Source organism: Syngnathoides biaculeatus, chromosome 21 (assembly GCF_019802595.1).
Source record: "Syngnathoides biaculeatus isolate LvHL_M chromosome 21, ASM1980259v1, whole genome shotgun sequence".
Lineage (NCBI taxonomy): Eukaryota > Metazoa > Chordata > Actinopteri > Syngnathiformes > Syngnathidae > Syngnathoides > Syngnathoides biaculeatus.
Genome location: NC_084660.1, coordinates 6,473,291 through 6,487,694, shown reverse-complemented (window position 1 = coordinate 6,487,694; position 14,404 = coordinate 6,473,291). Strand labels below are relative to the sequence as shown.

The 14,404-nt window shown below is 47.0% G+C and overlaps 1 protein-coding gene across 1 annotated transcript; it reads right to left on the bottom strand.

The window, feature by feature from the left end:
* Nucleotides 1–2,166: 2,166 nt before the first annotated feature.
* kiaa0232 (KIAA0232 ortholog) lies at nucleotides 2,167–11,364 on the bottom strand. Its single transcript, XM_061808573.1, is given in 9 exon segments — nucleotides 2,167–2,962; nucleotides 3,363–3,456; nucleotides 3,529–5,774; nucleotides 5,777–6,864; nucleotides 6,953–7,037; nucleotides 7,126–7,195; nucleotides 7,965–8,105; nucleotides 8,189–8,759; nucleotides 11,080–11,364. Coding segments are annotated over 8 exon segments (3,984 nt in total). The 5' UTR covers nucleotides 8,432–8,759; nucleotides 11,080–11,364; the 3' UTR covers nucleotides 2,167–2,945.
* Between the last annotated feature and the right edge of the window lie 3,040 nt (nucleotides 11,365–14,404).

The following is a 14,404-nucleotide window of genomic DNA, read 5'->3' as shown; positions in this document are numbered from 1 at the left end:
TAAAAGCTCGATGAAAGGAGGCAAGTTGACATGCTGCTGTTTTGGTCGACCCTTTTATTAGATGTTAATGAAATCCACAATGAAACAAAAAAAAAAAAAAAAAAATCATTTACTCAGGGTGTACATGAAATCAGAACACGGCTACTTTTGACGGCGATGGGGACAACGGAGAGGAAGGAATGAAATGAGTTTTTTCCCCAGTGCCGGGGGATGGCTTCTTTTTGAACCACGCCGTGATCCAAACTCTTCCCGAGTCGGTCCGCGTTGTCGTTCCAAAGAAATCATAACCCCTCACTGACGTTATTTTCTCATACACATTTTATTACCGTTTATTCTTTTCAAATGCAGCACAGGAGAATGGAAGAATTTCATGGAGAAAGGTGTGACGCATTCCTTTTATCTCCAAACTTAACACTTTACAAGTTTTTTTGGGGGGGGGGGGACAAACACACACACGCAAACACTTCCTTTTGAGAACAGCGACAAAGTTCTCCCAACCCTGACAGCAACGCTAAACTTCCAGCCACGATTGAGCCAAAATACCTTCAAACCGGTCAATAAACCTTCACTCTTCACGCATCCAATAAAGGTTGACTGATGTTTGTTTGCATGCTGCATTTTCAGACTTCCTGTTTTGTTTGTTTTTTGTTTTTTTCCAAGCCAGGCGTCCTATCAAAAAAAAAAAAAAAAAAACATGCACAATGTAAATGAGGTTTCTCCACGTACTCAAAAGGTTGAAGCGCCAAGGAATTGCATAGAAACCTTGAGGGGCTCTTAAAAAGCCCTCCACATTGCTTCTGCAGTCAACAATGGCTTTTTTTTTTTTTTTTTTTTTAATTTTCCTCCCTCCCTCCTCTCCTCCAAACTACATAGCTCTACATAAAACCCAGCCTCCGCGGCTTGCTTGGAAATAACGTCAACGTGTAGCCTACAATCAATATTTTGCCACCGCACTGCCACAGCTGATTTGAGATCACGTTTCCGAACGTGTATGAAAAAATTCCTGAGTGTCCGATGACCGTGAACTGCAGGTGGCGAGAGGCTGAAAGTTGGGAGGACTCTTTGAAAAAAATAAAATAAAAAAAATAAAATAAAAATCCGGCCTCGCAGCCACCACGCGTCTGATCACATTGACGCGTCCATATTTCCAAGCAATGGGCACACTGATGGCAATTTTGTGCTTGAGAATCATGATTAGGATATAAAAATAGATTTATATTAAGCCCCATAACTTCCCTTCAACCTTAACTAATTTTAGGGTAGGTGGCTTTATTAAATGCAAAACAGGAAACTTTAACCCTGCAGATTATTTTTTTTTAAACTTATCTCATATAGCAACACACGTCGCAACATGGCTCAATAAAATAGATTTTATGCTTTCAGTTCAATTTTGTTGTTTTTTTTAAATTCATTTCCTTTTTTTTTTTTTTTTTTTTTACATTTTTCAGACTGCATGCGTACACCTTGACCATTGAAGTTGAATCACGCCAATTGTGACAAATGTGTTGTCCACACGCTTCAAAATATGACTCATTATTTCAACAAAGTATATGGTGAGTCAAAAACAAAAAAGGAAAACACGGCATACATTCAAAAAAACTTAAATCCAAGCGTACTTTTGTAGTGTGATTATGACATTTTGGGTTTGTTTTCCCATCTTATCATTTTTACCTTTTGCAAGATGAAGTGATTTGCAACACAAACGTACTCTGTGTCAAGAGTTTTTACATTTTGCCTCAGGACAAAGTACTGAAAGGAAATACCCGTGAGATTTTCCTCTCTGCAAATATTCCCGCTTCAGTCTGACAGGCCTGACAACTCAAAACGATTACGTTAAAAAAAAAAAACTAATGCAGAAAATTATTTTTCTTCGTTTTACAATTTGAGAAAAAAAAGGATGATGAATTCTGAATGTCTGTTTTACAAAGAAAAAAAAATGTTTGACCACAGCCACGTTGGAAAAATATTTATAGCACCAATGTTGTGTACAATTGAAGTGACGAAAGATTAAAAAAAAAAAAAAATTCCTTTCAGCTGCAAAATGGATGCCTGCAGAAACTTTTTATGGGTCTTCACTTTCATTATGTTTTTTTTTTTTTTTTGCCCTACAAGCAAATTATTTCAGAGAATTAAGTAGACCGGTATGTGATTGTGTGTTCCTGTTCCCCCCCCCCCCCCTCTTCACTTTTGATACCCCCCCCCTTAAAAAAAATAATAATTATCTTCCATGATTAACTGGGGCAACCCATCTTCCAAAAAAAAAAAAAAAAAAAACCCACACGCATTCGCTACTTTAGAAATTCATCCCAAAAAAACTATTGAAAATTGAAGAGCACAACTCAAAAATAGCAATCATCTATTATTTCTTTGACGGAAGATGGAGAGTAGCGCGTGGGACTGCGGTTGTTTTACTCGGTAATTAGGTTTTTTGTCTTTTTTTTTTTTTAAATCAACTAGAAAAAAAAAAAAAAAAAAAAAAAAAGGAGTGAGACGAGTTGAACAAACGCACATCCACAACCATTCAAGATGCCACCAAATGTCCAAGTGTAGTAGCTGAGAAGCGACGTGTGGCGGAAGGAGCAAAACTGAAAGAAAGCTGGAGCAGCTGCAATGGATTCGAAAACGCTTCATACGGATATCGGCACGTGGCATCACTCAAAACAAAACTTTTTTCGTTATCCTATTTTAACCTTTTTTTTTTGTCGTCGAGCTGATTGTTGATTACACAAGCATCGAGTTAGTAAATGAAAAACCAGCAGTTATTCCTTCTGTGTGTGGGGTGGGGAGGGGGAGGGGGGGGCGGCTTGTGGAAAGCTCGAGAAATTAGCCTACGTTTGGTTTTTGTGGCTCCGAGGTGAACCTGAATAAAACCTGGCAGCAGTCCAGTCACCAAAACTGAGCAACTTCCTTCTCGCCTACACAAGTCCACTGCAAAAGTGAAGAACTCAAATGTTGCTGCTCCCTAGAGGGGGAAATCAGGTACATTACAAAAAAAAAAAATACCTCACTTCAAAATATACAGTGGTGCCTTGACATACATTTGCTCTGCGCATGACTGAATATTTTTATATAGTCTGTCTACGTGTGTTGTTCCACGGTTGTGTTCAAATATCGCCACTTTCGACGCTCAGAATTTCCCGTTAGCATTAGCCATCAGCTAGCAGGCTTGAGGCTAAGCTGTGTGAAATTTAAATACCCAAAGTGTGACAGTAAACGGCTTGAAGCCTCAATTTAAAATATATATATATATATATTCTGACACACCCACGATACAGCGCTCATGTCAAGTTTGCGCTCCCAAGTCAAAGTAAAAAAATCTCTCTCAGGGCGCCACTGTGTTTTGAATAAGGGATGCGGGTTACCTGTACATTGAGAGCCAGGGAACAAGGGCGGGCAGAGTGTGTTTTGCCACCAGCACTCATCGTCCTGGGCGCCGCTTACATTTAACAGAGGGAACTAAAGACAAAATGAGACCAGAGCGTGAGGTCACGGCGAAAGCTTCCGCTACGACGGAGTGGAACAACTCACCTCCGGAACGTCTCCGACAAAGTCGTACGCGATCCCGTATTTTGGGATTTGGCCTGCCGCGGCACACAGGTACGTCTGTTTTTCTGCCGGAGAGCCCCCTTTTTGCTGCGGGCCGGCGGAGGTGGTCTTCTGCCCGCCTGCAGTTGATTCATCGCCTGCCGTTTGGCAGCCTAAAAAGCTCTCTTGCTCAGCGATGGGCAGGAGGACACCGGGGCCTTCCTGGGAATCCAGAGAGGTCTGGGCACTCTTCTCCATGCCGGACTTCTTCAACCTGGGGAGGAATTTACCAGATTCCAGTTCAGACTTCCCGTAATACGGGCCTTCGCACTCTGCGTCCTCCTCGAGTGGTTTGAGATCTGCCTGCGGATCGTCAAAGGCGTCCGCCGGCGCCGGGACGGGGAAACTCGCCTCCTCTTTGTCCGTCTCTGCCTCCGAATCGCTCACTCCGCCGGGAGACAATTCTGAGGCCGATATTGGCCGGAAATGAGTCCTGGGGGAAATGCGAATGGCCCTGTACTGGGTTTGGTTGATGCCATAAATTTGCGGGCAGAAGCCTTCGCTCTCAGAGTCGGAGCACAGAATGGATTTGGGCTTGAACCCTGGACTGAAGGAAGCCATGTCCTCTGGCTCGAAGGAACACTCCACGTGGAGAACTTGAGAGAAGGGATTGTTCAGGTTGAAAGAGGCAAACGGGTATTCTAAACGCTCCTCCTGGCTCCGTAAGCCGTCGTAAGATCCCAGCAAATCTTCCCGGAAAATCAACGAAAATCCCTTATTCAAGCAGTCCCTGCTCCCCGTAACGACACGCTCGCTTTGGCCGAAAGACACGAGAGGCCGCCACAGGCGCCGGTGTCCTGGCGCGAAGCAGCTGCCCTTGTTGACAAACAGGTCGGCGCCGGCGATCGCCAGCATTTCGGAACTGGAAGCCGACGCGGCGGCAGACTGCAGCAAGCTATGCTGAGATTCACTCGGTGGCACGACAGCCCAACTCTTATCGCAACTTAACGTCTTGAACTCTCCGTACACCCCGCCGATGATGAAAGACGTACCGTCTTTATCCGATCGCAAATCCCAGGGTTTGGACGGAGTCATGTAATCCCCGGCGCCGTCTAACTTGGAGAGTTTGCTTTCGGCCAAGTCCTGATCTTCGTTCTTGCCCTCCCAGAGGTGATACTCGGAGCGCTGTACTGCTTTTTTCTCAACGCCTTTGGCTTGCGCCTCCAGACAGCTGCCACAGTAACCGCCGGAATCTTCGGAAAAGACCGTCTCGCTCATTTTCTTACCGCTTTGCCTCGACACCACCAACTTCGCCTCCCCGACTGCGGACCAAATGTCTTTGATGATTCCTGAGCTGTACTCGCCCTTCTGTTGGTTTGCGTTATCTGAGAAAACGCCCGTGATGTACTGTTTACTCTCGTCCTCCTCCAACGCGATCCCACAGAGGGACTCCAATTTTGATTTTTTGGTGTATGCCTGACAGGATGCCGTGCCAACACTCGTCTCCTCACATTTGCGCCCGGAGTCTTCCTGCAGGAAGTCCAAGATTTCATCCTCTAGATATGTACCAGAAATAGGAGGGATGATACAATCAATTTCATCAGTGCCAATCAGAGCGGGCGGGTCCTCGGCGGGAACATTTGCGTGCTCGTTGTCCGAACGAGTCTCTTCTGAATGAGACCACGGGCTGCACGTTCGTGTCGAAAGGTTGGAGCAGTGTTCCGTTTCATCAAAGGCACTATTTTTGGTCCATATCAGCAAACGAGACTGTTTACTCGCATGCGGGTCGAGACAGCTACTATGATCGGCGTTGCTTTCGAGAGCAACGGAGAGGGCGTCGCGGGGAAAAGAAAGAGTGGGACTGTCGTACTGCAGCTCAAAAAGAGAGAAGCAAGACGAGGCCAAGCCGGACGGCTCGCCGGACGCCTCGGGGATTTGCGGCTCCGCCGGATTTCCAGATAAATTGCTCAGGGTGAAAGAAACGCTATCAAGGAGGGGGGAGAGCCGAACGGGTGAGTCGCCCAAGAAGCTTTCTCCGTCGATATCGTCCGAAGTGGAGGGCGAGTAACATCCCCAGACTTGAGCCAAATTGTCGAGATCCTCCATGAGAAACCCATAGGATCCCGAAGCTTCCTCCAAGTCTGTCCTTATTGCACTGTTCCCTTGCTGCTCCAGGCCGTCTAACACTAAACAGGATTCTCTTTGCTCGTTGCTCTTTTGCCGAATCATGCCGAGGATCCGACTCTCTTGTATGAGTCTGAGGCACTGGTTTCCAATATGGATTGATAAATATCAACTTCATAGAAGTCGGTGAATTCTGGCAGATGCTTGTCATCTAAATGTCCACTATCCTCTGGCTGAGGGCAGCTTGAGGTCCCAGTGAGTTCAGCAGCCTCCTCCTCGGCTTCGCCGGGTGCTTCCACAAAGTGGCCGTCGACAAATGAGCCCGCCGCAAGGTACGTTCTCTGGTGGCTCTCGTTGGCAAAACAGATTCCCTGTATTTTCTCCGGCAGCAGAGCCATGTCAGCTGACAGGGCAAAGTCTTCGGGAAAGCCCACTTTGCTCCGATACTTTGTTTCCAGCTTGCTTTGTTTGCTGCTAAATGGTACAAAATAGTCCGTGATGGGCTCGGTGTACCAAAGTGGCTCCTCCATGTATTCCTTTGTGTTTCTGTCCTCAAAGGCCACCTCATTTTCTTGCGCCCAGACTGGATCTTTAGAACCTTCCTTGAGGGATCTCCTACTTTTTTTGTAAAGCTGCGGTGCTTTGCCTGTGCCCGTGGTGGCACCGCACCCTCCCGCATTCCGTCGCTCCTCCTTGTCGATAACCTTCAGCTGAAGCTTCAACTGTCCGCAATTACGCTGTCTCTTACTCTTCCCGACCTCCCTGGATTTGTGCCTTACTCTAACCGCCTTGTGTCTGAATGACTTGTCGCCCGGGTTCCCACTTGAGCTCGAGCCCGCCTCACTAGAGCCAGAAGACCAGGATCGGGCCCGATATTTGCCCTCAGATCGGTGTCTGGTTTGTCTCTTTGAGTGGACGCTGTTCTTGTCTTCTGCCGCGGCACCGCCATGGTATCGGTTCTCTTTCTCCTTCTTGCTTCGGCGTTGTTGGCCTTTCTCGTTGGACACACCGGTGACGGCACCGCACGGGTCGGCCTTCCGCTCCTTGGCAGCCTCGCATTCGCTGTTGCAATCTTTTGGGGAGGAAGTGTCCGTGCTGGTCTGCGGAGCAGCAGAGGACGAAGAACTCGAGTATGCCTTGGCTTTGTTCCACACGGTCATGATCTCTTGGAGACAAACAGGCTTCTCTGACAAAGGTGGGAAGGCTTCATAATACCTGGGTCAAAAGAGGTCAATTCAAACTCCACCATCATAGTTTCTTTCACAGACATGTTCGAACACACCGAGGTTCTGATGTGACTTACATTTCCACCTGATCCTTAGGAGAGGGGGACTCAACTCGATCAGGAGAATGTGCTCCATCAGCCTTCTTTTGGATCTGTTTTTCCTCTATAGGACAAAAACATATTAAAAGTGCACAGATAAAACAAAAAAAACGAGTACGTTTCCCAGTTACTATGAAACACAACCAACAAACCTTTCTGTTTGTTTTGAATGTCCCTGAGTTTGGAGCAAAGCTCCTCAACCAGGCTTTCAATTCCAGAGTTCTGGGGAGGTGGGGGAGGAAAAAAGGACGTCAGCAATTAGTGCAGCATGAGGAGTGTGGGCTTCATTGGTGTAACGCACGAAAAGACTTGTGACACCATCCAAAAGAAAGGATTAAAAACAGAGGGCCAAACCGGCCGACTTGTGAAAACTGGGGCTTGACCACGACTGCGCTATATTTAGTTGCGTCTAAGGTACCTTGGTAACGTTCTATAAAAACAAAAGCTGAACCACGATCATATTTCATTGCCCAGGGTCCGAACTTAAATTACCGCATAGTTTGCAGAGTTTTTAAACCAAGAAAACATTCCTTACCATTCTCCTTAAAACAACAAAAAAAGGCTTAGTTTCCTCCCGCTCTATGGTTGCGCTTACATCATTGTGCTAATGCCGGTCAGCTGACAGCCAAATGACTGCTGCAATCCCGCGTAGCATGTGCCGGTTAAAAAACAGACGGCACAGTGGGCCCGGTTGCTGCGACCTAACGCCCCTGTGCACCCCTTTACCCTTTTGTGTGGTGTACTTATGAACTCGCGGTGCGGCTCCGCTACGAGGACAGTCAAAAGCGCTTTTATTGTTGTGGCTTTTCTTGTCGTAGACACCTCAATATTAACTGGGAATTTTAAAGAAAATCCCGTGTTATAAAGCCACGTCATATGACGACGATCGGTGACCCAGTTTTATCAGCAAACGCTCCAAAAAAAAAACTAAAAGTTGGACTATTTCTACGCATTCTTTTGTTGCAGGATGCTTCGGCCGGGCAACGCTTACTTCATCAGATGCAGAACGAAGACATTGCACCGCAGCTTGTTTCTTCATTTCCTCGAGACTCAGGTCGGTCCCGCCCTTCTTCTTACTCTTGCCCCATTTCTTCCCAGTTCCCTTCTCCCAGCCCAAAAAGATGTCATTCTCCTGCCAAACACATATTTGGAAGCACGTCAATATGTGCGACAAGCAGACATCCATCCGGAAATCGCCACGTTTTGAAACATTACGTGAAGGTAGTCCTGCAGGTCGTAGTCATAACTGTCATGCAGGAGGAGGCTGAGGACATGGCGGGTGTAAATCATGGCGTCGATCCCGCACTTCTCCAGCTCCTGGCCCAGCCAGCTTTGCACCGGACCCAGCGACTGGAGCAGGGACATCTCGGAGGCAGGCAGGGAGGCCACGAGCGGGTAGGGCCAAGAGAGGTTGGCGGGAGGAGCAGGACCGTCTGAATCGGCGCTCACTGGACGCATGAGACCTCAGGTGTTGGTTATTCGCAGGTGGATTGGCATTGCGATGAGTCGTGCGTCTGCTGGTTGGGCGGGGAGATAAGTGCAGGAGGGGGCGAGACAGAACCTGGAACCTCTGGGAGGTGGGCCGATCACTCCAGCGGGATGCACTGAAGGGGTTCTACGTGAGGAGGCATGTGGGATTACTCCCACCTCCCCTTTTGTGTTGCTTTTAGCAAAAAGGGTGGCTTTATTCGTCAGGCATGGCTTATGGTGCTGCACGGCAAAACACGACCAGTGTTTGCGTCACACAAAGGCGCCCATGTTGCGGTGATCACTTTGCCAGCGCCACCTGAAAAAAAGCAAGCAAAAGGTATCAAATGATCGGAAGCGTTTCTTTGGCTTGATTGCAGCAGTGAACATATTACAAAAAGCCCATTCATGACAGTGCGCCCTGGGGGTAGACTTGCAAAAAAAGAAAAAAAAGAAACAAGCACTCTTCAGAATTTGAATATTGAGGTGAACAGAAACTGCGAGATAAGGACAGACGTAAGTATCGGCAAGCAACAGTATGGTTTCATGCCTAGAACCTAGCACATGCATTATTTGCCTTGAGGATGCTCGTGGAAAACTACAGAGAAGGTCAGAAGGAACTTTATTGTGTCTTTGTAGACCTAGAGAAACCCTATGACAGAGTACCAAGAGAAGAACTGTGGTACTGCATGCGCAGGTCCCGTGTGGCGGAGAAATATGTTAGAATAGTACAGGACGTGGATGAGGGCAGCAGAACAGTGGTGAGATATGCCGTAGGTGCGTCAGAAGTATTTAAGGTGGAGGTGGGACTGCATCAGGGATCTGCTCTGAGCCCCTTCCTGTTTGCGGTAGTAATGGCTAGGCTGACAAGACGAGGTTAGACTGGAATCCCCTTGGACCGTGATGTTCGCAGATGATTTTGTGATCTGCAGTGAAAGCAGCGAGCAGGCGGAGGAACAATTAGAAAGATGGAGGCACGCACTGGAAAGGAGAGGAATGAAGATTAACTGAAGTAAAACAGAATATATGTGCGTGAATGAGAGGGGCGGAGGGGGAAGAGTGAAGCTCCAGGGAGAAAAGATAGCAAAGGTGGACAATTTCAAATATTTAGGGTCAACAATCCAGGGCAATGGTGAGTGTGGTAAGGAAGTGAAGAAACGGGTCCAAGCTAACAGAAAGGAAAAGAAGAACCTGCAAGATAACAAAACCAACCAAATATGTAGTAAATATATAGCGTGGAACTCTTTGCGTCTTCACACAGTCAAACAACCAAGAGACAGCAATCTAGTTGAAAATGTGAGATTATGACCATTCCTGTGAGGGCAAGTGGCAGGAAAAAAACTTCCTGTCAGGCCCATGTGTTCTGGAGGCTTTCGTGAGGCACATAAGAAGAAAACCCGAGGTCGGCCCGTTCACATTGGCCGAGGTGGCTGTCAATAAAAGGAAGGCCCATTAGAGGTTAGCCATCATGAGGCGTCAAAAGGGAAACGCTAAGAAGCTTAACTGTGAGAAACCGGCAGCCCAACACCGTTGCCTCAAAGTCCAGGTGGACGTGACCTCATCTTGAGAATTGTGTGAACGCTCAAAAGACTGCGACTATTTTCACAGTCATGTAAAGAAACGAGATATTCTCCATATCCAACACCTCGTCCTGTGATCGATTTAAATCATTCAGCTGATCTTTGAGGGGAGGATGCCAAGTTTTCCCAATATTTGACAGGTTTACTTCCGCCAATCATTCTTAAGTAAAGTCTTACAATCGGCATTACGCTTGAACATTCACACACACACACACACACACACACCACACACACACACACACACACACACACACACACACACACACACACACACAATTTCTACATTGTCAAGCCAATAAATTTGACAGGCCGACGTTCGTAATTCAGGAGAAAACCCGTCCTACAAGCCATTATTTGGGGGGGGACGTATGGTGTGATTATTCCAATTTATTCACCTCGAAGCATATTTCAACTCTGTACAGCTGACAACTAAAGTCCTGTCCACTGTGTGCGGTTTTGCCCAAAACGAGCTCTTACGGCGTGCGCGGTTAAAATTAGCACGCTAGCGCCATTAGCATGTGTATTTCACAAGTTAGCCGGACCACCGACCTTTAACGTTAGCTCGGGAGCTAATCGTGTAGCACAACGACGGCTTCAAAGATGACCACCTCCAATTGTGCGGCGACTTATATTTTCGCTTTCACTTTGACGTTCGTCCGGCAAATGACTTGTTTGTGACACTCCGAGTTTCCGAGCGAGGGAAAAAAAAAAAGAGCGTTAAGCTAGCAAGCGGCGACCTGCTGACATTGTGAGGCCAAGTGGTTTACTCGCGAGTGGGCAACATGGCATCCAAAATTGTTATTTTTATTTTATTTTATTTAAAAAAAAAAAAAGGGAGAGGGGGGGGGGGGGGTAACACGAAAGCTTCGACGCAGTGTCGTTGTTATGACCAAAGGGGACAGGAGGAGGAGCTGCTCCTGGAAGGCGACCCGAGAGGACTGTCAGTTTGCTCGCTTCAAAAATGTGCGCCATGTCGTCACAGAGTAAATGCGAGCGACGCGTGGAGAATCAAAAAAAAGACACGACGTACACACGAACGACCGAGCCGCTCGACAGTACCTGCGAGCCGGGCCGAAGAGGCGAGGAACACCGAAGGCGACCGGCTACTTCTTCGTCGCAGCCGTTCCGAGCTCGTCGGGCTCTGGAATCCGCTGCGGTCGCATAGCGTATCATGGACGTTGACAGAAATGGCGCTAGTGTTTTCGCCGCCAGTGCCACTTGAGCGGCGACGGGGAAAACGGCGACATTCGGGGTCGAGCGAGGGGATGAGGGGCCCGTTGAGTGCGTGCGAGCGCCTGAGCCGCAATGGCCGACGACGGAAGCCAGTTTCACTCGGAGGACGGCGCATCATGCGCCACCTCCTGAGTTGGTATCCAGGCAACGAGGCTAACCTCTGCCGTCCTGTTACCAGATACTGGCTCCTTCCGCCAGGGTATTGCATCAGAAACATAACTAGTACGCCAAACACCGCTTATTGAATAATATTGATAAAAACAATGTTTGATTTTTTTCAGTATCGCTATCCTTATATTTTATCTTTTGTATATAGTTTTTAAATACTGTAACGTATTTTGATTTCTTACAGATTGTTGGCATCCATGTTGAACGTAAGTAAGAATTTTATAACGCAGGGCAAAATATTTATCCACTTTTAACGTGATCATATTCATAAATACTTGGAACCTGAAATATGTTTCCAAACTTTTGGGGTCAACGGGGGTGGGGTGGGGGGGGAGGACTTGCTTTTATTATAGAATAGAATAAAATACAATATAACTTTATTGTCACTGCCACACGAACAGTAACAATTTGCAAAAGGACTACAATAATATGCTCGTTTTGCAATGATTTAAATTCGGTATTTTACGTACTGTATTCTATTTATAGTCATAATTCCAATTAGATATATTGACATGTATTTTCTTTGACCAAAAGCTAAATTAGGGAAGAGTTATATTGGGTTTTATGCCTTGATTTATTTTTGCCATACAATGAGTCAAGTCCACAGGCGAGAAAAAACAAAAAACAAAAACCACCAAGCCATGTTCTCTTGTGACTCGTCATCAGGGCGACCAGAGGACGTATCGAGTCGTTCGTCTGATCTGAATGTGCATCCGGAGCCCTGCAGCCAAAGGCCAAACCACCTTATTGATCTGGAGCAACGCACAGAGATGTGCGATAATGAGGGCACACCAAGGCTCGGGCAATCAATATCTGAAAAAAAAAAAGTACTAGTGGGATATTTTGTAATCGTGCATTTTGAATATTTGTGATTCTCGTTTGTAATTTGAAAAACAATATCTTTCAACACTGAAATGTTTTCTTGACACAAAGATGCCCCATTAAAATCAAGCACGTTCTAGAATTAATAAAGTCATTCAACCCCTTTTCTTTACTATCAGCGGCTTTTATTTTTATTTTATTTTTTACTGTACTGAAGAAAGCAACCATTGATCAAAGCTGCTTGGCATCTAACATCCACTCCAACACGCACATTGATGTTGAGTAGTGTAATGGCTTAATTGTCATATTTCCCAGATCCGCCCCGAGGTTGACTTTTCCACGCGGCGTCTTGACGACGAAGGAGTTCAAAGTCTCCCCCGCCGCGGGTTTCCGTCGAATAAGTGGGCCGCTCACGCGAACTCGGCTGCCTTCGATTACATCACACGCAGTCGGGGGGGGGGGTGCGTTGCGTCACCCGCCGCTCGTTCGTTATCGGTGCGATCCAGGCGCCTGCGATGAAACCACGTTTCAAGTTAAGGCATCGACGGGTTCGCCTTATCGAGAAAAGTCTAAATTTGAGCCAATTTGAAAAAGTTCCTGCGCTAATTGCAGAGCAATGCGGCCCTGCCGGATGTGGGTCAAAGGTGAGCGGGTCGTGCGCTATGAGCGGGGCCTTTGTGCTCGGACTGCGGCTGGGAGTACTCCCGTAGCGCCGCGTGACTTGAATCACCAATTTCAGGATTCCGGCCTTACGCTTGTACTTTACCGTCAAAGTAAATAAAGTAAAACAAGCACACGTTAAGTATTTAAAATAACCAAGGTTTTAGCTATTCAATCTGCTTGTTTCATGCTAATTTTAATTAGCATCAATGTTGCAAAGCTTTAACAGTTTGGGAAAAGGATTGAACACAAATGGTGCAGCAACACATAGACAGCCAATACAGCAATACTCAGTGATATATTTTTCTCCTCTGGAAACACTGATATAAGCGCAGGACTGATGAGCTGTGAGATCAGCTGTCTCAGTGAACAAAGTTACAGTCATAACTTGAATGTTAAGAGGTGAGACCTGCACATGCCGTGCATAACTTACGTTGGCATTTTATCAGATCGACACGGAACATCCTGTTTGACGGAACACTTCCAAGATGGCGGCTCGATCGGCACGTCTAGTACGGGAGCACGCGGTCAGCTGAGCAGACAGGTTGAATGAGTGCAATGTTTCCGTCACACCCGCCAGCCAAACCCGTCTGCCGTTTTACCACCGGAGGGCAGCACACGCATCCGAGCAGGCCTTCACTGAGCCGAGGTCCACGGTTTAACATTTTGCTACATCCCATTACACTGAAACAAATCCGAAAATGTCACAAAAGTTCCACCGTCAGACGATGGCTGGGTCGTCCTCCGGTTTTAGCTACGTCCCCGTAAGTCAGGAAAACTGAACGAGTGCTAATCTTGACTCGAGCGCTTTGAATTGAAAGAGGTGACGCTGTGGTTTTTTTAGATGAGAACCTGCTGCAGTCGTGTACTTTGTTAGACTTTCGCCTCAACCAAGACCACCGTGACGTTTTTCCTCCTATTGCTCAACGACAAAAGGCCCCTCTGTCTCTTTTGCACGCGTAAAACTGAACAAAGATATAACCCTTGACTCTGACGTTCCAGTGCTCAAACGGGTTTTAATTTGGCGAGACAGAAGACCGCTTTGCAGAAGCAGGTCAGCCGGGTGACGGCAATCATGAACTCCTTGAAGTCCATCGCTCCGTCCTGATCGCGATCCAGCCCCTTGCGAAAGCCCGAGACCCTCCGGGTGTCCCTCAACATCAACGCCGGGCGACGATCTCGGGTGCATTTCTGATGCTGAAATCTAGCATCTATAGATCTACATCTGCTATCATCGCAGTTTTTATAAATGGGTTTTTAACAATGCACGCACGAGTTCCAAGCGAGGTGGAACAGCTGGCGGAAGGTGTCTGGTGTTCTATGTGACAGAAGAGTCTCCGCGAGGACGAAGGGCAAAGTCTATAAAACAGCGGTGAGGCCGGCCATGATGTGCGGATTAGAGACGGTGGCGCTGAAGAGACGACAGGAAGTAGAACTTGGGGTAGCAGAAATGAAAATGTTGAGTTTCTCGCTCGGAGTGATCAGGTCGGATAGGATTAAG